The sequence below is a fragment of the Zosterops lateralis genome (assembly GCF_965231275.1).
Source record: "Zosterops lateralis genome assembly, chromosome: 3".
Taxonomy (NCBI): Eukaryota; Metazoa; Chordata; class Aves; order Passeriformes; family Zosteropidae; genus Zosterops; species Zosterops lateralis.
This window is the reverse complement of record NC_139764.1, coordinates 39090581-39111637: the sequence shown is the minus strand read 5'-3', so window position 1 is coordinate 39111637 and position 21057 is coordinate 39090581. Positions and strand designations below refer to the sequence as shown.

Here is a 21057-nt window from a genome sequence, read left to right as displayed (position 1 = left end):
GCTGGATTTTTGGATATGCTTCTTACTGATGCCAGATTAAGTAAATTAGAAAAGGACTTGATTTCATCTCCCTGTTCCTAAAGGTTTATCTATTCAGACTGACTCCTAACCCCCAGGAGAGATTACTACCAAGTAGAAATTTCTGCTGCTGGGCCAGTTCTACCCCAATACTGTCCCAAATATTGCAGAGGTGGCTGGTTTAGATGCCAGATTCTACACCTTGATGTCAACTGCCTTTTTCTTCAGGGCAAAAGAATATCCAGCTGGTTAAGTCTTGTGGGTCTTTAGTCCCTCCATTCTGTTAGAGGCAAGGCAGAAAAACTAGGTTGTATATCCTAAACACAAGATAAACATTTTTCCTTTCTTTGAAGAAGAAAAATACAGTAGAGATAGTCTGAACTGACAAGTCCAATTTTCCAGATGCCAATATTACAGTGGAATTTGGATCTTGAAACGCATGTGAATCTCATGGCTTTTTCCTGTCTCTGTAATGTACTAACCAACTGTTTGGCTCCAGATGTTTCACAGTTATGAGCAAAGCCAAAGTTTGCAGTCTGTGTCTGCCACTGGGATACAAGTTAGTTTATGCTAGAGTCCTAGTGAATCCTACAGCTCATGTATAATTCTGGCAACTGCAAAGTGCTGAAAGCACATCTATCTAGCACACTTTGGTGTGTGAAGACTGGAGAGAAGGTGCATTTTAATTAGCTACAAAAATTCGATACCAGCAGAGAAGTGATGTCAGCATCACTATCAATAAACAGAAATCAGTAACTCATGAGAGCTAGTGTTAGCAGGCCTATGTAATCAAACTAGTTGTATATGTCTATTTATTTGCTAATAACAGTGAGTCATATAATCACCAAAACCTATTTAAATTCCAGAGTTTTTTCATCATTTCCTTAAACTTACTTTTCCTCTTCCATTGATATTCATGGTCTTAGTTTGGTTGTTTCTAGATGGTTAGTGTAAGTAGATAAAATTGCACACTGATTTGAAGGCAGGAGGTTGCACAGTAGTATTTAGTGGCTCTATATTTTCTCCTTAGCCTGTACTGTGGTTAGATGGTTAGATCAGGAGTTTAGTGCTGAATGCAGTAAAGAAAATAGGAATCTTACTTAGTGAAATAAAAACAAACAAACAAAAAACCAAACAACAGCAAAAAAAAAAAAAAAAAAATCAATCCAAACATCATTAAATCTCCTTGAAAGTTAAGGTATCTGTAGATCAAGAGAGATTTGCTTAAAATTGTCTCTCCTTAACCATAGAAAATCACTAAAGTGAATCAGACAGTGGAAATTTCAGGGAAGGCTTTGTATCTATTTTTGTCTGTTTGGGAGGTACTTAGTATCTGGTGGAAAATGGATAAATATATCAGTATTTAAATAGGAAGGTCAATGGAAAGTTTGCTAGATGACCTCAGATCTCTTGGCCCTGAGTCTGCCAGCTTGCAAAACCAGCAGACACTCATCCACTGCTTGTCCAACCTTTCCCCCCTCTGCCTGCACCAGAACATGGCCCCAGGCTATGTGCACCAAGCTCCAGGTCAGAGCCACTGGTAATGCATCCCTTTTAAATTTAGCTTTTAAATTTAGCAGAAGTTACCTGCTTCTGCAGCAGAGCACTATCAGGACTCTGCCAGAGAGAGGATGGGCTGAATGGGCATGGATCAGGTGCTGAGGTCTTGTCTCAGTTCCCATTTCTTATTACTAAAATACCTAGTAATGCAAACCCTCTTTGTTTGTATGGGTAAGAGTAAGCCTCTATCACGTCTTACACTTGGGGGGAAAATGGCACCAGGAAGAATATAATGTTATGTAAAAAAAAGGACCTCATTATAAAACCTGTTAGCCAAGTGAATGGAAATAAGAGTGTTAGCTGTGTTTCCAGAAGCCTCTAACTGTCCATGCTCTTCCCCAAGATGGCTTATCAAATTATCCATGAAGAGCATATCTTTTGCCTCTGCAAGATCATACTAATGATACTGAAAGATACTTTGTAATATTTCATTGAGAAAATGTCTCTGACTGCAGTCTTGCCAAAATTTTTCATTCCTATTTGCTTTCCTTCCCTGAATATTAATGCAGCTATTCAGTGTTCTCAAATAATTCATAGGACAGAAATACAAATATTTGAATACCAACATCAGACAAGCATTTCATAAATATGTTGCTAGTGTAGTTACAGTTTTATTAAAAAAATTCATATGCAGACCTATAGATTTCCATCTTACTAACTTGCTTGCATATAAATGAGTTTTTCTTGTAGTACCTGAGTAGAAATACTAAACCCTGTGAGATCATGTGCTCTTTTGGCATCTCTGGTTTAAGATAGAAAAAAAGTAAATTAGAGAAAATCTATAGCAGAAAATATGCAAGAATTACAAGGCAGGCTCTAACAAGAGAGCGACAAATATGTGCGATGTAAGACAGACAAGAGCTCGGTGGGATGCGATCAAAATCTATAAATATCTCTAAGGTGATATAAATGATGGATGACAACCATTTGGCTGCTAAAGACAGCAAGGGAAGACAGAACGTCTTGAAGCTAAAAAAGGGAGTTTCAGGGGAAAAAAAAAGTCTGATTGTGAGAGCAGTTGGTAAAGCAGACTCTTCAAGGAAATGACCGAGATGTCTTTCCCTTCACATGCCAAGCAGTTGCATTTGCCATATTAGTGGAAATGTAGCCTTACAAAATGCAGGGTCAGAGGTATAAGACCCCTTCTTACCTTGATAAACTACAGAGAAGACTTACCAGGTTTTCCCATGAAATTTGGTTTATAAAGCTGGGCATCAGGAAAAAACATGGCCCAGACACTTAGGTAAAAGGTGAGTTTGAGTGTCTGGAGCATACTAAGCTTTTTGGCAGTGAGACACCAAATTTGGTAGCCTGTAGGGTGCCATTTAGGAGATACAGGCTTTAGAGCATCTTTAAGCACAAATCTTTGTCCTTCTTTGGATTGGCATAGGGAGGGCCGTTTTCTAGAGTTCTCTGCAAAGAAATCAGCATTAATAGCCCTAATAAGGGCTAGTTACCATACTAAGAGTGACTGCAAACAGTAAGGTGGGTGTCCTCTAGATGTGATGGAAAGAGAAAATTATTTGCAATAAAATCTTTGAATCAGCAAAGGGTGATAGATTATTATCTTCGAGGATCTTACATCTGACCTGTGAGAGTATTTTTGAAGGCTTTCTTGGTTTTCTCATTTCAAAAACTTAATCAAAGGCCTTGACTTCTACCCTGGACCAGGGTCGTTCTGTACACTCACCATAACAGGAGGCAACATAGCATATTTTGTATGATGTCCTCATTTTTCAAGATTTGGGTTTTCCAGAATACCTGCAAAAACTTCAGTGGGTTTCACTTTTCAATTGTTTTGCATGTGTTCAGATATGAGTTGGACTCAATAATCCTGATGGGTCCCTTCCAACACAGCATTCTGTGATTCTATGCTTTTTGCCAGATAGTTTCCCTATAGAAATAAGTCAGTTCTCCAAGGAGACAGTGCTTGAATAGGCAGAGCTGTGCAACTACAGCTTCAGAAAGGCTGGTAAAGAGTGTTGGGCTCTGCTGGAAAGACAAAGGAAAAGGCAGGGCAGAGAGGCAGAAGTGGCTTGAGCATTTCTACATTTCTAGCCAGCTTTTTTCTAGCAGCAAGAGCCATTACTGACTTTTGGGGTAAATGAGGTCGAAGCATTGCTTAAATTCTTAATGAAATAATCAGAGAGGGCAGGTAGAAATACAGAAATGAGTGCAGGCCACCTCTTAATCTCAGCTTTGAAGCAAATTTTAAATGTGTAGTGGTTGTACATCTCTGGTTTAAGGATTCCTGCAGCCTCCTTCCCGTTTTGTCACAAAGCTCTCAGAGTCTCTTCCCTTGGCATGGCTGAACTTCTAAAGAATGTGAAAATATGGTATTTCTCTCTGCTAACTAGATCTTTTCTGAGACATAGGATCAGGCAGCAGTTTTTGTACAGCTTAATAATATCATGTTTCTCTTCGCTAACTTGCTTGCCAAATACCTAAAGTATTTTGGACAGAATTTGGTCCTTTGTGCCTCTGTTTCTCTTTTGGGGCCGTTCAAACTATTTTTCTTGTATTTGTCTTCCATACTGATGTAATAATTTTTTCCCCTTTATAAGTTCTGAATATGATACACTGGTTCCCATACCTGAAGCTTTTTGTAGAAGGTGAGAGCAGCATTGCAGTATTTTACGGACTGAAAACTCACCAGTCTGATCCAAGGATGTGTGCTGAGCAGAGCAGACTGAAACACAGTGCAGAGCCTTTCCCACCAAACTGTTCTGCTTCCAAAACTGAAGACTTCTCTCTAAAATGAGCTTTCCTGTTTCACGAGTGCTGTAGAAATAAGTTTCTTAATCTTTCTGTTCTGCTTAGGAAATGTGTGCTGCTGTATAAGTGCTAATTAACAAGCGCAGTTAATTAACAGTTCCAGCTGACAGCTTAGGAGTGCTAAGTCAGCAGTGTCAGCAAGTGGGCATGCTCTGTGTGCAGGAATGTTTAGTGTCTCACCTGCACACCTTGATTAGATGGGCAGTCCTTATTTCAGAAAAATACTACTAATTAGGGCTGTTTCTTCTAATAGTCATTTTTCACTATTTTCCTGAAAGATTTAAGTGTGAATAGAGGGAATGAATTTCTGAAGCTAATCAAAACTAATAGCACAGCAAATAGTCCCTCAGAAACTATTAGGCTTGGAAAAGTTCTCCATGGAGATCTCTTAAATGTAAAATTATACCATGTTCTTTTAAATAATATTAGCCTTTCTGCAGTGATTTTCATCCAACTTGAGTTATTTGACATCAAAAAAGGAACCAAATTAAAACAGATGCTTGGCATGAATAGAGCTTATTTTTAGAAGGAAATATTACTGAAATGGAAACCTGTACAGTTTCCAGCAGCACAGAACTGCAGAACTCTCTCTCTCTCTGTGACACTTTGATTGGAATTAGTATTGTAGATGAAACTGTCAGGTTAAAGTCTCTGTGTGCTGTCACACTTCCTTTTTTCAGAAGAGAAGCAAATCCCACCTATAGTCAGTTCCACTAGTGGTGCCCTGGATTTTCAAATACATCACAACATAGATATAATGTGCAAAGGGACACAAAAATTAATTCTCCTTTTGCTCATCCCTCCCTTCCCAGAAAAGGAAAGGATTTTTACAGAGACTATCACATTGCACTATGTAATAAATCTGTTCTTAGAGGACATTAAGCCATGCTTACTCTCCAAAGAGACTATAGAAAAAGCTGTATATAACAGAAAATAAAGCAGCTTTAAAAAGCATATAAAACTCTCTTCCTCCTCCATGCTTTTTTCACAAAGCCATTCAAAGTTCTCTGGTGCTGGTCCAGAGGAGCTTTACATCATCCCACTGCCTAAATTCATTGGCAGCCTCAGGTGTGGCTGTACAAGGTATGCCAGTGCCCAGGTGTCTGCCCTACCTTCTGCTGGACCTGGTGTTGCTGCAGCTGGAGCAGCAGATTGGGACTGTACCATTTGCCCAGCTGCTCCAGTTCACACTCTGGTATCTCAGTTTCAGCTGCCAGGAAAGGTCACTTGGGGCAGTTGAGAAGACAAGACAGAGGCTGATCCCATTTGGGACTGGGGACAAAAAAAGCTGTGCTTTATGCTTTTGCAGTATGACCCACCAAAACTCCTAATTCAAAGCTCCTCAACCAACTTTTTATCTATTCCCATGCTGCAGGAGGGTGTACCTTCAATGCTTCCCCACATTTGTGGGCTTTGTTGTGGAATAAACCTATAAAATAAAACAGAGGAGCTTTGCTGCAGTCCATGGCACACACCACATGGTGTTAAGGGTTAAACTGCTGAGACAGTGTTAGGTGCCTTCAGCTTCCCCAGGAAGGGAGGTGGCTGCCATCACCCATTTCAGTTGACATGGTCAGACAGCTTTTGAGCCCTGTTCCACTTCAAGAGAAAAATCAAGTCAGAGCCAAGCAAATGTTTTAATACAGTCTTGTTTGGTCATTAAAGATGCACAAGGTCCTTTCTCCCCAGCACAGAAAGACCCAACAGAACAGTTTCTTTGCTGCTAGCTTGAGCATAGCCTGGCCAGAGCTCCATCCTTTCTCCTCAGGCTCATATATCACTGCTCTTCCCATCAGTGCATCTCATGTTTCTTTTCTGTCTTTTTTCTCACTCTTGCTTCTCTCTCACCTTTTCTTTCAGTCTGTTCAATTTCCAGACACCAAAGGCAGTTAAACTGTCTCCTCCCACCTCTTGCCTTTTTCCAGTCTCACAACTGTAGTGATGGAGAACTCCATGTGAGAAGCACAGCCATTCTCCATTCTTCTCATGCACAGTCATTAAGGTTAATTTCAGTGTTGGAAAAGGCAATTTGTATTAGCAGGGCTGGTTGACTGGAAGTGGATTAGGGAGTGCTCACACGCACTGTTTCTTTGGCAGGGCTGTAAAGGCTGTAAGTCCCAGCTGGTGGGTGGTATCAAACAGCTGAAGGCTCCAACATCTGCTAATGGCATAACTAGGTCCAGAAGAAGAGATTTATCTACAGAGTTGGAAGCATGCAAATACCTTCACAAAAAGGCACCAAGCAAATATATATACTGTCTGTTTAGTTGCTGTGCCAATTTCAGCAAGGCTTTACCCACACAGAATTTTATTGATACTCTCTTTTATACTCATCAGTCTGCTCTGGCAAGGCTAAATCCATTGAAAACCCATTAGTAAAGGAGAATTAGATAATTTTTTCCATGCAGAAGGCTTGCAGAAGGACTTGTAAAAACCGGACAGATGCATTAATTGGGATTTTGAAAATACTCTGTCCTGCTCCTTTCTTTCTTAATAGAGAAAGTGTTCATTATTGTCCTTTAAAGAAGCTTGACTCGTTTTAAAATATCATGAGGTTATTACCCTAAATCCCACTGAGGAAAGAAAATGCACCTTTTCCTTTCAGATAGTCACACAAAAGATGTGACAGTTAAAGAACAAACAAATCTCCTATCTGGACAAAGGACACTGTTGACTCTGCTGAGCCCATTTTATTCTGAAATTCTTTCATACACTGGCACAGACGAGTTTCTGAACAATCCCTGGGTGTCCAATGCACAGAAAAAAGTCTACTTGCTTTATGGCTCAGTTTCTTTCTCTTCTGAAGGGCAATGGATGACCCTCCATAGCTCTTCTGGGCCAAGGTACAGTAGAGCTCATGTTACATTTTCAGTTTAGTTACTTAGACATTATGGCAGCTTTTCGAGTTAGTCTTCTTCACCATGGATCTAAAGAAAGAAATAGAAAAGCAGCATCATTACATATTACTCAAATTCTCAGGACTAGTAGCTGAGATTTTCTCTTAATTCTCTAATAGAGAGTGTTTATATGTACATTTTAGCTGAATTCAAATCAGAATGAGTTTCCTAAAGAAAAGACACCATTGCTTGCACAGGAAGAGCTGCAGGAGGTTCATGGGCTCTCCCAGAGAGGAACAGAGAAGAGTCCGTATCCATGTAAAATACAATGTCTCAGAGGAAACAGGGACTGGGGTGGCAAATGCTGGTTTTTTACCAGAAGAAAATTCTGGGTGGATTTAACAACACACCAAAAAACTCTCTGAAAGTCTTGTAAATCACTGCACAGACTGCCCAGGGAAATGGTGAAGTGACCATTCCTGGAGGCATTTAAGAGACATGTAGATAAGGCACTTTGGTGTAGTGGTGGACTTGGCAGTGCTGTGTTAATTGTTGGACTTGATGATCTCAAGAGATCTTTTCCAACCTAAATGATTCTACAACTTTGTGAAAAAGAAAATCAGGAGACCTGAGCATCACAGTGGAGCTATGGGGCCTGTTTGGTGGACTGCTGTGGCCATTGCAACATACAGATAAATAAACTGTGCATACTGCAGCCAGTCTGAATTGCAGAGGGATTTCTGGGCCAAGTGTAACTCACAGGCACACTGAAGAGAGGCACTGTCAGTCACTGAAGAGAGGCACTGTCAGTCTCTTGCTGTGGAGGAGAAAAATGGTCCTGGTCTGTCCAATCAGACTGCCCAGGGATTGAGAGGAATTTTGCAGGTCCCTTCACAGGTCTGACAGTGATTTGTAGTGTAGTTTGGGGCAGCTTGTCCATGTAATCAGTCTATTGCAGGTTGCACACACATTGCAACAAAAAGCATGCATATTTAGTGAGACTGCCTTGCAATTTGTATTTACATAGCATATTGTGAATTAGAAGCATTAAATGTCATCTGCTGCCGTTACTACTGCACCAGTAGCAGAGTGCTTCAGGTTATGTTGGTTTTAGTTTTGTCAATAGCTACAACTATTTTTGGTTTGGATTTTTTTTTAGGCCATATATATGCATTTATAGTCCTGCATTATTAATAGTTGCTTAAAATTTTCCACAGCTCTGGATATTTCCTTTCACGGGGAACTGCTACAGAGAAAGAATCTGGAATATACAGCTTTCTACAGCAGCATAGTGATAGTGGTACTTCACACTGGTGGTAATACTTGCCACAGGCTGTTCTACTGGTTTGTACAGCCAGGCAGATGCTAACAGGGCCACATGTGAGTTACTCCAGTAACTTCACAAGAGGTTTATCAGTGTAACTAAGGAAGTGGCCCTGAGGGTCTTTTTGTATGATAGGCTTGCTGGTTGAGTGGGAGACATTCAGTCACTGTGGCTGCACTCATGTGGAGTCAGTTGATCAGGGCTTCGTTGGCTTCTTGATAATGTCTCAACTAAAATGGGAGAACAACAGCAGAAATTTTTATTTTATTCACCTGTTCTTGAGGTTTTCCTTTATTTATTCAAACTTGGACAACAACATTTACCTCCATCAGCTGCCTGTTGCATTTCATTTGTCACACTTCTATTAATTCAGAATCAAATCACTGATCTGGCTTCAGAGGCATACCTGAGCCATGGACAACTACTGACCATCCTTATCACTGCACATACCAGTCATGATCACTGTGAAACCTCTGATTTTTATTCAGTTATGCATTACTATGGCTCATGCATAAGATTCTATTCATGTACTTGAATTTTTATCACCATAATTAAACCATGAAAAATGTGTGCATTTTATAAAAAAGCAGGCAGGCATTTATCCTCATTATCAAAAGAGGTTTTTAAAAAGCTGGGTTTTCCCCCTGCTAACACCATCATTTAAAATCTGTGCTCTGTGCCTAGTTCTTGGAGAGAACTAACCACATTTAAGTTTGAAAACCTTGAAATCCAAGGCAATAATGGAAATGATTTTCTGAAAATGCCACCCATTCCACTTTGGTAAACCTGTTACTCAACAGTACTGTTATTGTCTTCCAGCAATAAGAAATAGAGCTGAAATAATGTACTCCTTATGAGTTCCTTGGAGAATGAGTCTTTCACCATTTCCTGTGCAGTTACTTTTGAGATTCCAAAATGCAGAGATCTCCTTTAAGATGATTTTTTTTGTTGTTGTTCCATATTCGTCATTTAAATCTGCAAAGTGAGAAACATTAATTAGTGCTCTCAGCTGGACAAATGACTAAAGCTCTTTGCCTGACATGCCAAATATAGATACCAGAATCACTGAGGAGAAATCAGTGCTCTCCTGACAGCTGTCTTTCCACGCAGTGATGCTCTTTAAGCAGCACATGTCATATTTTTCTAAGACCTACTGCTACAAAACTGAAAAGTTTGCATGTCTTACTATATTTTCTAATAAGACAAAAGACACTGACTACATAAAAGTGATCTATGAAGCAGATTTCTTTCCAGTTTAGGAATGGGTAGAGGGTTTGGTTACATGGCCAAATACAATGTCTGGTCACTCTGTTGTTCACTATGACAGCTTCACCCAAAGAGCCAAGTGATCACCAATAGTTTCAGTTCAAATCTCCCCTGACAGTAAATGTCTATACATTTTCATTTCTGACAAATGCATATGACAGTTAATTTATCAGCATATATACAAGCATATGCCAATATTATGATTCTACCAATTTTTTATGTCAGAGGTCATTTTAAAGCTATGATTATTTTAAAACTCTCAATGTTGTTTAATTTCTAAATGACACTTCTGTAACTGCCGTTATTTATGGGTAAACAGAACTGTAGGCATCAAAAAGAGGGCCTACGCCTCCAGAATCTAAACTAATTATTTCTCCATCTGGCTTTGGCAGACAGTCAGCATGGCTCTCATTTGCACATGGTTTGAGCTATCCTCTCCTAGAATAATGATTAATAGAATAATTTTGAATAGTAATTTGTTCAAACTGTAGGAATTGGTTGGTTTGTGCTTAGTGCTGCTAACTGGTATTTGACTACACTGTCCTTCATTTATTCCAGATAATTGATAAGAGCAAGAGAGACCCCTCTGAAGAAATTGAGATACTCTTGCGATATGGACAGCATCCAAACATCATTACTCTTAAAGATGTGAGTACTCTTTGAGCATTTCAGCATTAAATGATTTTCACCTTATAGTCAGGCTCACTTATTAGTCCATGTCTGGAAAATTCTTCAGTTGAAGATCCAAGCAAAAACCAGACCCATTGGAATCAAGGAGAAAAACATGACTTAACAAATTACTGGGTAGCTGGTCAGGTCATGCATTCTCCAGTTACTGTCTAACAAACTGTAAATAAAACCAAAGGGGCACAGTGCTGGAGAATGAAAAAAATGGGTTTGGGTTTGCAGCACTATTTAGTTAGTGTTATTAGTGTTCTAATGCCAGGGACTATATCCCTTCTACTCCAGCAGCCTGAGAAGTAATTAAGGTGTTTTTCGTCAGCATTTCATATGAAAAATAATCCTTCACTATGCTTAAATGGTAATGGCCCTTAGTCAGAGGTGTTTTACTTTAGCTGCCTGAAGTCACACCTAAGATTGTCCACGCTATGTCAGATTCAGAGTTTACAGAACAAAATCCTGCTTGTTTCAGTGGTCAGTACATTATGGTTTAGGCCTTAGAAAAGTACATAAGAATCTCCTAATCACATGCCCTCAGGAAAGTCTCACCTAATTCCCAAGTGTTAAAGAGTATTCAGAATTTGTGCAAAATAAGATTTTATATTCCTTTCCAAAAATATTGATGTATTGATGACTATAACACTGCCAGTCCAGATAAAGGATGATGACATGAAAATGGTTGTCCTGCAATTTAAATGATAAAATGTCTTTTACCAACTGCCATTGACATAGAATATAAATGTGTCTTACAGCTGATATAAACAATATATTCACCAGAATTGCAAATATAAACTATATAATATCATTAGATGTAAGTTTAGGCCAACAGCTTTTTAGCTGATCATGAGTCAAAGGGAAATATTGATATTTTGAAATGGCAAATGGCAAACCCTGTGAAAGTGGAAGGAGATAACACTACTGAGAAGAATGCTTGGGTGAGAGCCAGCAGACATTTGAAGCTGTGTGGAGTGGTGCTGCTTTTTAACAGCTGAGCCTGCTTTGTTGGCATGATAGAAAACCAGAAAGCTACATTTCTGTGTGGACAAATCAGCAAGCTGCTACAGAAACCAGAAAAAAAATGATGATTTAAATAATTTTATAAAGTTTTCTTTTTAGTTGTTGAGCGTAAAAAGCCCGTTTCCCACACATTTGCTGACAACAAATTTTCTCGTTTGCAACTTCACACCCAAGCAAGCCAACACTGCGATTAAAGGACCAACCTTTACCAAGTTGATGGGTCCAAGACATGTGTTTGTTGTGTTACTGTTCCAGGTGTATGATGACGGGAAATTCGTGTACCTGGTGATGGAGCTGATGCGGGGAGGCGAGCTGCTGGACCGCATCCTTCGGCAGAAGTGTTTCTCAGAGCGGGAGGCCAGCGCTGTGCTCTGCACCATCACCAGGACTGTGGACTACCTACACTCTCAGGGTGTAAGCTGCATCAACCTTCTTAAAATTCAACTTCTTGAAATAGCAAATAGTTGTGATCTTGCTTCTCTGAAATGTAAATATGTTTCTCCCCACCCCCCCAAAAAAGCCTACCTACATATTTATAATTACATCTGTTTTGTGAAATAGGGTCATCAGCTTTTTATCCATTTTCCACTGAACTGAAGCATGTCAAAGTAGTATTTTCTTTCCCACACTACAGTGATTTTCAAGTTCATGTACCTTCTTGAGATATTAGTTGTTTACTCGTATCACAATCATTATTGCAGGACCTGAACTTTTAGCAACAATTCAAATAGGGTAGCTGAATCAGCAGATAGGTAGAAAATCAAATGCTCAGCTCTCCAAATCAAGTGGCAGTTTGAGCAGCTGATGAGAAAGACTTCTGACATGGTGTTAAATTCTGACTTCTAAAGTCTAAGCTCCTTATATACAATAGTTTTAAAAATCTTTCCTTTTCTGGATTTCAGGGACAAGCAGTTTGGATAACTAGTCAAATATTTACTGCTTTTCCTGCTTCATGGTTAAAACAATGTGCATTTTGTGCTTTGGCTTCTCTGCTTTCATGGTAATTTTTCAGTCTTGCTATAACAAATAAAGGCTGTTTTCCTGCCACTGAAATTCAGCATGTCTGGTAAAACACACAGTCACATGAAATTGGGTGAATACATTTTAAAATTACGAAAGGAATTAATCCCTCCTTTTAGGTGTGAGCCACTCCCATGGACAAGAAGACCCTTACACACTTTCCTCCCATGATGTGATTTATTTTTCACCTTTCAGCTGAGTATTCAGAGCCATCAAGCTCCAGGAGACTCTGCCACCAAGATGTTTGTACAAGAGCCCACTTTGATCATCCTCAGGAAGTTATCTCCTCTTAGAGCAGCAGCCTCCATCTTAATATACCCACAGAGGCTGTCAAACATTTTGTTTCTCATTTTAACAGACTTTAATTTTTTTCCTCTTCATTTGTCCAAGGCTTTTAAGTAACTTTTTTTTTTCAAAGCTTAAATATTTTCAGCATGAGCTCTTGACCTATCTCAACCAGCAGACCAGAAATAAATGGCAGCCAAGCCCCAGTGCTCCCTGACCTCCTCTTCTCATTCATTTCTCACTGTTCTTTCTTAAGGTGGTGCATCGAGATCTCAAGCCAAGTAATATTCTCTACATGGATGAGTCAGGAAACCCAGACTCTATCAGGATCTGTGACTTTGGGTTTGCCAAGCAACTCAGAGCGGAGAACGGGCTGCTCATGACCCCCTGCTACACAGCCAACTTTGTGGCTCCTGAGGTAAGATCACATTTCAAAGCCTGCAGCAATAAATATGTCCTAGGAAGCATCCTTCCTCCCTTGCTGCCTTTACAAGAGGAGCAAGGCAGAAACCAGGCTACTGGCACTTGCACAGCCTCTATTACCATAACTTTCCTGTTCCTAGTCCTGTCACGGCAGTTGTTTTTCTCCTGACAGAAGCTGGTGTCTGTCTTGGACTGCTGCACCCAATGCTTTGGCTCATTACTGGGATAAATACCTTTTTTTCTCTAGCTGCTTCTGATCAGACTGCTTTCTCTCTAGTGCACTGCATCAGAACAGGATTAAGGCTTAAGAGGGAAATCTTGATGTCAGGTTGCCCAGAGATGTTGCGCAGTCTCCTTCTCTGGAGATATCCAAAAGCCATCTGGACACAATCCTGAGTGTTCTAGGGTACTCTGCTTGAGCAGGGAGGTTGAACTATATGACCCTTCCAACCTTAACCATTCCATGATTCTGTGATAAAACTGAAAAGAAAAATCCTTGTACAAAATCCTTACTATGCTGAAATCCGTGAGAGCTTTATTGTTGGCTTCACTGAGCTAAAGAAACATCTCTCCTCTTGGGCTCTCCCTGTTCTGGAGGATGTAGGAAATGCTTTCTCATTTTTGCAGACAGGAAAGTGGAGGAAGACCAGACAGCTTGTCCCAAGCACAGGGAGAGGTGGCTCTGCATCACTGGCAAGTGCTGCTCCTTTCACACAGCCCTGCAGGAGTGGGCTTGGGTCATAAAACTGTCCCACAGCTTGGGCTCTTTGCTGTATTTCACCCATGAGATGTTCATATCTTCTTCCTCACAATGAAGGAGCAAGAAATTAATTTCTTGGGTAATTACCCATTTCTTGGAATGATGAAAATGAAAAATTTTAGTACTTGCAATACACTACTTCAAATGCATGTCTTCCTTTGCTTGTGTTGGTCCTTAAAAGAAAAACAAACAACTGTCTTTCAATACTTCATCTGATCTCTACTATCAAATACCAGTGTCTCTCAGTTGGTATCATCTAGCAATCTATTTTTCTCCATAAGTCTTCTCTTTCTCCCATGCAGTGTTCATCTGTGACTGGGGAGGGAAAATTAGAATTATCTTTTTGTACAAGATCCTTTCATGATACCAAAAGTTACAGGAATCACAGCCTTCCAGCATCAGGAGAATTTTTTTATATAGAGACCATTGCCAGGGCAGTATAAATTCAAAACAGATTTTTCTTAAGCTAAAAAAACCCAACCCTTTCAATGCCAAGATAGATTGGTTTGGGGTTTTTATTGCAGTTTGGTTAGGCTTTCATTTTAGAAATGGGAATGAGCTGTTTAAAATTTATCAAAGCAGATTGAAAAACTTGTGTGGCACCACAGCCATTCAATTTCTAAACCAGAAAAACAATAATATTTGCAAGATTTGAAGCAGTCTGATTTCCTCCAAGGTAGAAGATGCTTAAAATAGGTGTAGCTATTTTTCATGATGAGCTATTCTGTATAGTGTCTGTAATCATAAACACTGCCAGTTTCAGATCAGACTCTTACGATTTGAACTGAAAGCAGAAATCACATTTCCAGACATTTATGATGAGTAAGACAGGTCCTGCTAATGCAGGAGACATTGGAGATTAATTGAAACATTACTGGCAGAGAGCTTACATAAAGCCTTAAGTGCTTTTACGTTTTACCTGTGATATAATGCTGCCCTCCAGCCTAGATTTGACTTTCATGTTTCCTGTCTGACTGCAACGTCTGCCACATGCTCATCAAACTAATTGAGGAGGCAGAAAGTCAACTGAGCTGGTGACAAAGAGGGCGGTGACCGAAGGAGGAGGACATGTTTGCCCACTTGGATCTCCCTTTGTTTTGGAAACATTTCATTTGAGGTTTAGGTGATAACAAGAGCAAAGATGAAGGTTCTCTGAAAGAGGCACGCTGCCACCTAGTGCCTGTTGGGCTGCATGCGAGGGGGAAAGAGCCAGGCTGGTGTACTACTGATGCAGGAGGGTGCTTCTGTGGATAAAATAAAAATATTTATTTTGCAGTTCTCCTGCAGAATTCGTGAAGAACTACTGCTTTGTGATTTAAAATTATGAGGGTTTTTATTTGATTTTGTACCCATTTGCATCCCTGCTTGTTACAACTGAGAAAAACCTCTGTTTGTAACACTGTTAACCCAGTAAGTCAAAGCCTACAGAAGTAAAAGGGGGTTGGACAAATCACTGAGCCATTCTCAGAATTGGATGAATCTGGGGTATCATTATTTCCATGATATCGATTATCCCCACAATGTCCTGCTATGGTGTGGCACTAAGAACCAGTTTCTGCCTCTATTTTGGATCCCACTAAGTTCTGGAAGTGACCTGATCATTTTGGGGTTCTGTAACCACTTGCTTATTAACCCGCTCCACTAAGTATCATCACTGCTCCATTTTTCTGTCACTTACCTTGGACTTGATTGTCCTTGGTTATTGGAGGAAAAGAGAGAAGGAGTGAAATTGTTACTGTTCAAAACACATTGAGAATGACCAGAACAAAAGATAAATGTTGGGTATTCAGTCTCACAGGTGAAGCAAGAAGCAACGGAGTTTGTCAAATAGAAAAGAAGGAAAGAAGGTTTTCCCATAACAACTTACATTAATAGAGAGGGGATAAATGAAGGAACTAAAGAAATAGAAATAAATAAATCAACCAGAAAGCCTTTATATTGTGTGCAGGAGAGAGAGGCAGAAGCTTGATTTTACCAGCTTTGTTGAACAGGAGGAACTGTGGCTTTTTCTCTGATTTTTTTTTTTCCCTTCCTTGCAGGAGTTTTTTTGGGTTTTTTTCCAGGTAGCAAATGTTCACTCAGCAGCATACCTGGCAGATGGTTGCTTTGCCACTCATCATTTATAAAATCTGTCGAGGCAACATTTTCTCAAACTGTTTTTCCTTAGCAAAATTTGTTCTTTTCTGTGACAGGCATCAGATACTTAAATCACTCCTAGATAATAGGGCTATAGGTCAGAGAAAGACTTGCTGAATTGGTACATTCCTTTCGCATGTGCTTTGCAAAAATATCTATCCACTGGTCCATCTAAAGAGGACAAAATTCCTCGTGTGTCAGAACTGAATAAACAGAGGGTAGTTTTCTTTTGTGGAAGATGAGCTTAGTTGGTGGCTTCACTTTCACTTGGACCTGCACTGACACAAACAGGCATTTCTTCTAGTGTGCACTAGCACAAATGAAATCTGGACTTTACCCTTACTGCTACTCCTTACCATCCTGTATCAGTATTGAACCTACTGGTCAGATCTTTGCTGACTACCAGGGGTCTTACTTGCCCCATGGGAAAAGGGGGCCAAGTTTTAACCTGCTCTTAATTCCAGTCTAAATGTGCCCACTTTTCTTTATACAGAAGTAAGAGAAGCCTTTTAGCATGCATCTTCATTAGTGTGGCATTAGATATGTTTCAGTGTGCATCCATTTGCTGTATCAAATCCAAACTGAGTTCAGTTGGAATACTTTTTACTGTCATTTAGCCCTATGATGCATCCACAGTATTGTTGGTAACTTTCATGTTAGGAGGATATGTTTCTAATGATTAATGAGCTTTTTTAATGAAACATTTTAAAACTGTGAAATAATGTTCTGCTTTGCTGCATGTTGGATGGTCAGAGGAGCTTCCAAACTCCCCAGCTCCAACAAACTGCACTTATCCCTCTCATTGTGAAGGGGAAAGATGTGCTGAGTTTAACCAGCTCATTTCAGCCTGGGCTTTGCCTTGCTCATGGCACTACCCATGGATATTTTGGTCCTAAGGCAGCCACCTGTTCAGGGCAGATCTGCAGCTAAGCCCTGGGAATATCAGCAGACAATAATCAGTGCTTTTTGTAGATCAGAAGCTAAAAATTTAGGAATTCAGATTAACCTATTTTCATCTCTCTCTTTCCTTCCCACAGGTCCTCAAGCGCCAAGGTTATGATGCAGCCTGTGATATTTGGAGCTTGGGGATCCTGCTGTACACCATGTTGGCAGGGTGAGTGGCAAGGCTCTCCCAGAGCAGCAGTCTCCAGTGGACTCAGCACCACAGCACTGATAAAGCCTGAAAGGAGCCACAGATAGGGATTCTGGCCTCCTTGAGAAGCGTGTTCAGTTGTAAAAAGCAAGAAAATAGATGTCAAGACTTAGAATAAGTTTTTTCTAGAATACATAAATATCTTTGAGACTTGACAAATTGTTTAGGTTTTTAACAGAATGTGCTTGTATGCACTGAGACCTAGACTCCTAAAGGGTTCACTTGCCACCTAAGCAGTGGGAAAGTTTTCCATTAGGAGAGATGCATAGGAGCATCAAGAGCCTCCTCATGTTAACCTTATCCATGGAAGAATGTTAATTCATTTTATTGATACATGTGTTCTCTTCAGCTTCATTATTCTTCAATTGTTATTGTTGTTGAAGTGTCTGAGCACCTCTAAAAGCTAAAAAAACCCCACCCAAACATACTTTTTAGATACTATTTGAAAAATATGATGCAGAAGTAAATTAAGAGATCAGCAAGAACAGCAACAGGCAGCAGAAACTTTTGAGAGGTACTTGGCAAAAACACTCCTACCAGTGTGTTGGCTAAAGTGAAATATTGAAACAAGAAGATCCAGGGACAGACACTGATTGAAATAAGCAGTGAAGGATAGGAATAAGATGTGCTGAGATGATTGGGAAACAAAGTGTGCAAACCCAATCTAGAGTTATCAGGCCTCTGAATTTCATTTCTCAGAATATGGTATGTGCACATTTATCACATCTAAGCGCAGTTTGCAGCTTTTCAGTGACCCCTCTAAACTGTTTCATCTGATCATTCAGCTGTGACAAGAAGCTTGGATTCATTCCTAGGTTTCATACAGAAAACAAAGAGTTGGACTCTGACTTTCTGTTATTTGCATCTCTTGCCTTGTGGATTATAAAGAAAGTGCCAGGGATTTCTATCTCATCTATTTTATACTTGACTACAGATGCGTTCAAGGTCAGCTGAAATAAATCAAAATGTTCTGGGGAAGTTTCCGTCTGCTGGATCTCCAAGAGCCTGTTTCTATTTGGCTGATGCCCTAGACTGCTACACAGCTGGAATCAGTAAAATAAAATTAACACATTACCCACAGTTACATTTGTTCAGTGATTATATTCAGAATGCTTCTTTATTGAATATGAAGAAAAAAATCCAAATATACTTTAATCAGAAATACAAATAGTACAACTTAGCGGATATTCCATTTATTGACAGGTGTCAGAAATTTGTATTTCATTTTTTCTGCACTAACCAGAGAAAATAATAGTAATGCAATCAGTTGAGGGATGCTTTTTTAGGTGCCACCACTGCATTTATGAATGATCTTGCTCTTCCTCACCAGAGGAGATTAGTAGGAACTGACAAGTATTTACATCTAGGACTTTTTTCTCCTCCTGTAATCACTATGAGCAGAGAGGGCTCAGACAGCCAGGACTAGAGCACAGGCCAGGGATCATGTTAATGGAGCTAGTGATAGACCTCAGAGTTTTTGCCAGTCCTTAACTCTTACTTGCACCCCTCCTGATAGCTATAGATTGCAATAACATTACAGATTGCATAACATTCTTTGGGCTGAACTGCTATAAGGTCTAAAATGTTTTTGAAAATGAGAAAATACAGCATGAGGAATTGAATTTGCTACCAGAAACCAGGTGGTATAGGAAGCTGTGGCCAAATCAACTGTTTAACAACCTAAAACCACTCTGGCAAGTTTGAAGAGAAGACAGATTGAAGGAAAAACATAAAAATCAAAACCACCTACTTCTTCTAAACCTACACAGCTGTTCAAGGTGGCAGGGTAAAAATGGTCCTGGTAGATGGTAGTCAGCTGCAAAAACTTTATCTCTTGTCGCTTTCTGAAGACAAAAAGTGTACAGGCTGCATGTAACACTGATTTTGTCACAAGCTGGGTGCATGTTACAAGTCATTTCTGACAGGCTGCACAAGGAAGTAACCTATTGCAGGTAATTTCTTTTTGCCCAACTGACTTGCACATTATGGCTAACAAAGCGTTGCAAAATAGGTTAGAAAAAGTTCTTTTTTCTTTGCCTTTTTTTTCTGTTTCAGATCATATTTCTTCTCTTTTATAATGTTTGCCCTTTCTTGCTGTTACCAAGGTACTGATACTGGCAATAAAGGTGTTGGCAATAAAGCAGAGTTAAAACAAGAGGTAAAAACCTGACATTTTTTACAAAGAATGTTTAATTCCTAAAAAAGTATAGCAGAACAAATATTTAAAAAACAATTAGGGAATCTGTCTTTTCCTCTACAGATCAGTATGAGGAACCACCAGTTCATATAGTTTGAGTGAAAATGAAGCAGCAGTGTCAGTGGTACATTCTGGAACCAAATTCCTCTTGTGATCAGTGGCAGTTAATACTTGAACCTAGAAATCATGTACTGGCAGATTACATAGTTCTCTCCTTCTCTCTCTCTCTCTCTCTTTTTTTTTTTTTTTTTTTTTTTTTTTTTTTTTTTTTTTTTTAAAAAAAAAAAAAAAAAAAAAAAAAAAATAGATTCACTCCTTTTGCAAATGGACCAGATGACACCCCAGAGGAAATTCTGGCCAGGATTGGCAGTGGCAAATACGCTCTTACAGGAGGAAACTGGGATTCAGTATCTGATACTGCAAAGGTCAGTGAATGCTTTCTCAGGTTTTCTCTCAAGATTTAAATACGACAGAACTCTTTTTCTGGTACAACTGTACCTCTAAAATAAGTGTAGGTTTGTCAATGCCACAGATGTGTAGTCTATGCATGAATCACCTTTTTGCTTCTCAGTTAACCAGGAGCAGGCAGTTTTATTTCCTGTACAGTTCACAGTTTAGGCTGCCCATCTATCACAAAGCAAGGAAAACCCCGGGAGAAAAAAAAAAAAATCATCTGGCACTGAGATCTTTAGGCATGAAGCTGTGCACTAGTCTGTGAGACAGGTAAATGGGCAGGAAAGCTGCAAGCTTCCAGTTGCCCAGCACTAATCAGAACTTTGGACAGGCTTTAAAGATTCTTGCAAGAGATTTCATTTTAGCAACTGTTAATATCCAGTGGAAGAACATTGATAGTTCCACCACAAAATTACAAGCAATCCTAGTAACATATTAATTTTGCTACCAGCACCTATGAGCCTCACAGTGGATTTTTTATCAGCTGTCCAGTTTTGAAATTAAAATGTTTAGATGTTGTAGAACTAACCCAATTGAACTGTAGTTACCTGAGTGCTGAGTTTCTATTCTGTTTCTCTTCTAAGCATGCCTTGAGGTCAGTGAGGAGACCCTTCCAGAGGGCATCCTCTCCCTAGGTGTTTATCACTCCTACAAGGTCACCAGTAATTAACAGTCATTCAGTAAGATGAATACCCTCCACATTATGTTTTAACTGGATTATTAGCTGAGCTGAACATTACACTTGAAAATTTTGAAGATAAGACCTGACACTTAAAGAACATAAAGCCTGTCTAAAGTAGTTCACTCTCTCCATTGGACATGCTAATGTTGACACTGTCAACAGGAAGATCTTAGTAAAACCTGCACTGCTGTTAATGACTTTCTCCCTTGAACTGTTTTATTCCTTTTCAAACCAGGACATTGTGTCTAAGATGCTTCATGTAGACCCTCATCAGCGCCTCACAGCAGTCCAAGTCCTGAGACATCCATGGATAGTGAACAGGGAGTACCTGTCTCAAAACCAACTCAGCAGACAGGATGTTCACCTGGTTAAGGTACCTCCCTACACCCTTCCCTCATCCTTGCTTGCGGAATGAGCTGTTGTTTGTGTAAATAGTCTGAAAAGTGATAAAGGAGTTGGGAAGATTATTT

General features: G+C 39.6%; 1 protein-coding gene across 1 annotated transcript in view; it reads left to right on the top strand.

Moving 5' to 3' along the window:
- Nucleotides 1-21057, top strand: part of RPS6KA2 (ribosomal protein S6 kinase A2) — a gene marked incomplete at its 5' end in the record, with an annotated part of 154223 nt that overhangs the window by 131421 nt on the left and 1745 nt on the right. The window contains 6 exons of the mRNA XM_083857269.1: nucleotides 10339-10428; nucleotides 11734-11892; nucleotides 13040-13201; nucleotides 17140-17216; nucleotides 19760-19877; nucleotides 20823-20960. Of these exons, the coding sequence (XP_083713395.1) occupies nucleotides 10339-10428; nucleotides 11734-11892; nucleotides 13040-13201; nucleotides 17140-17216; nucleotides 19760-19877; nucleotides 20823-20960 (744 nt within the window). The remainder of the gene's footprint in view (nucleotides 1-10338; nucleotides 10429-11733; nucleotides 11893-13039; nucleotides 13202-17139; nucleotides 17217-19759; nucleotides 19878-20822; nucleotides 20961-21057) is intronic.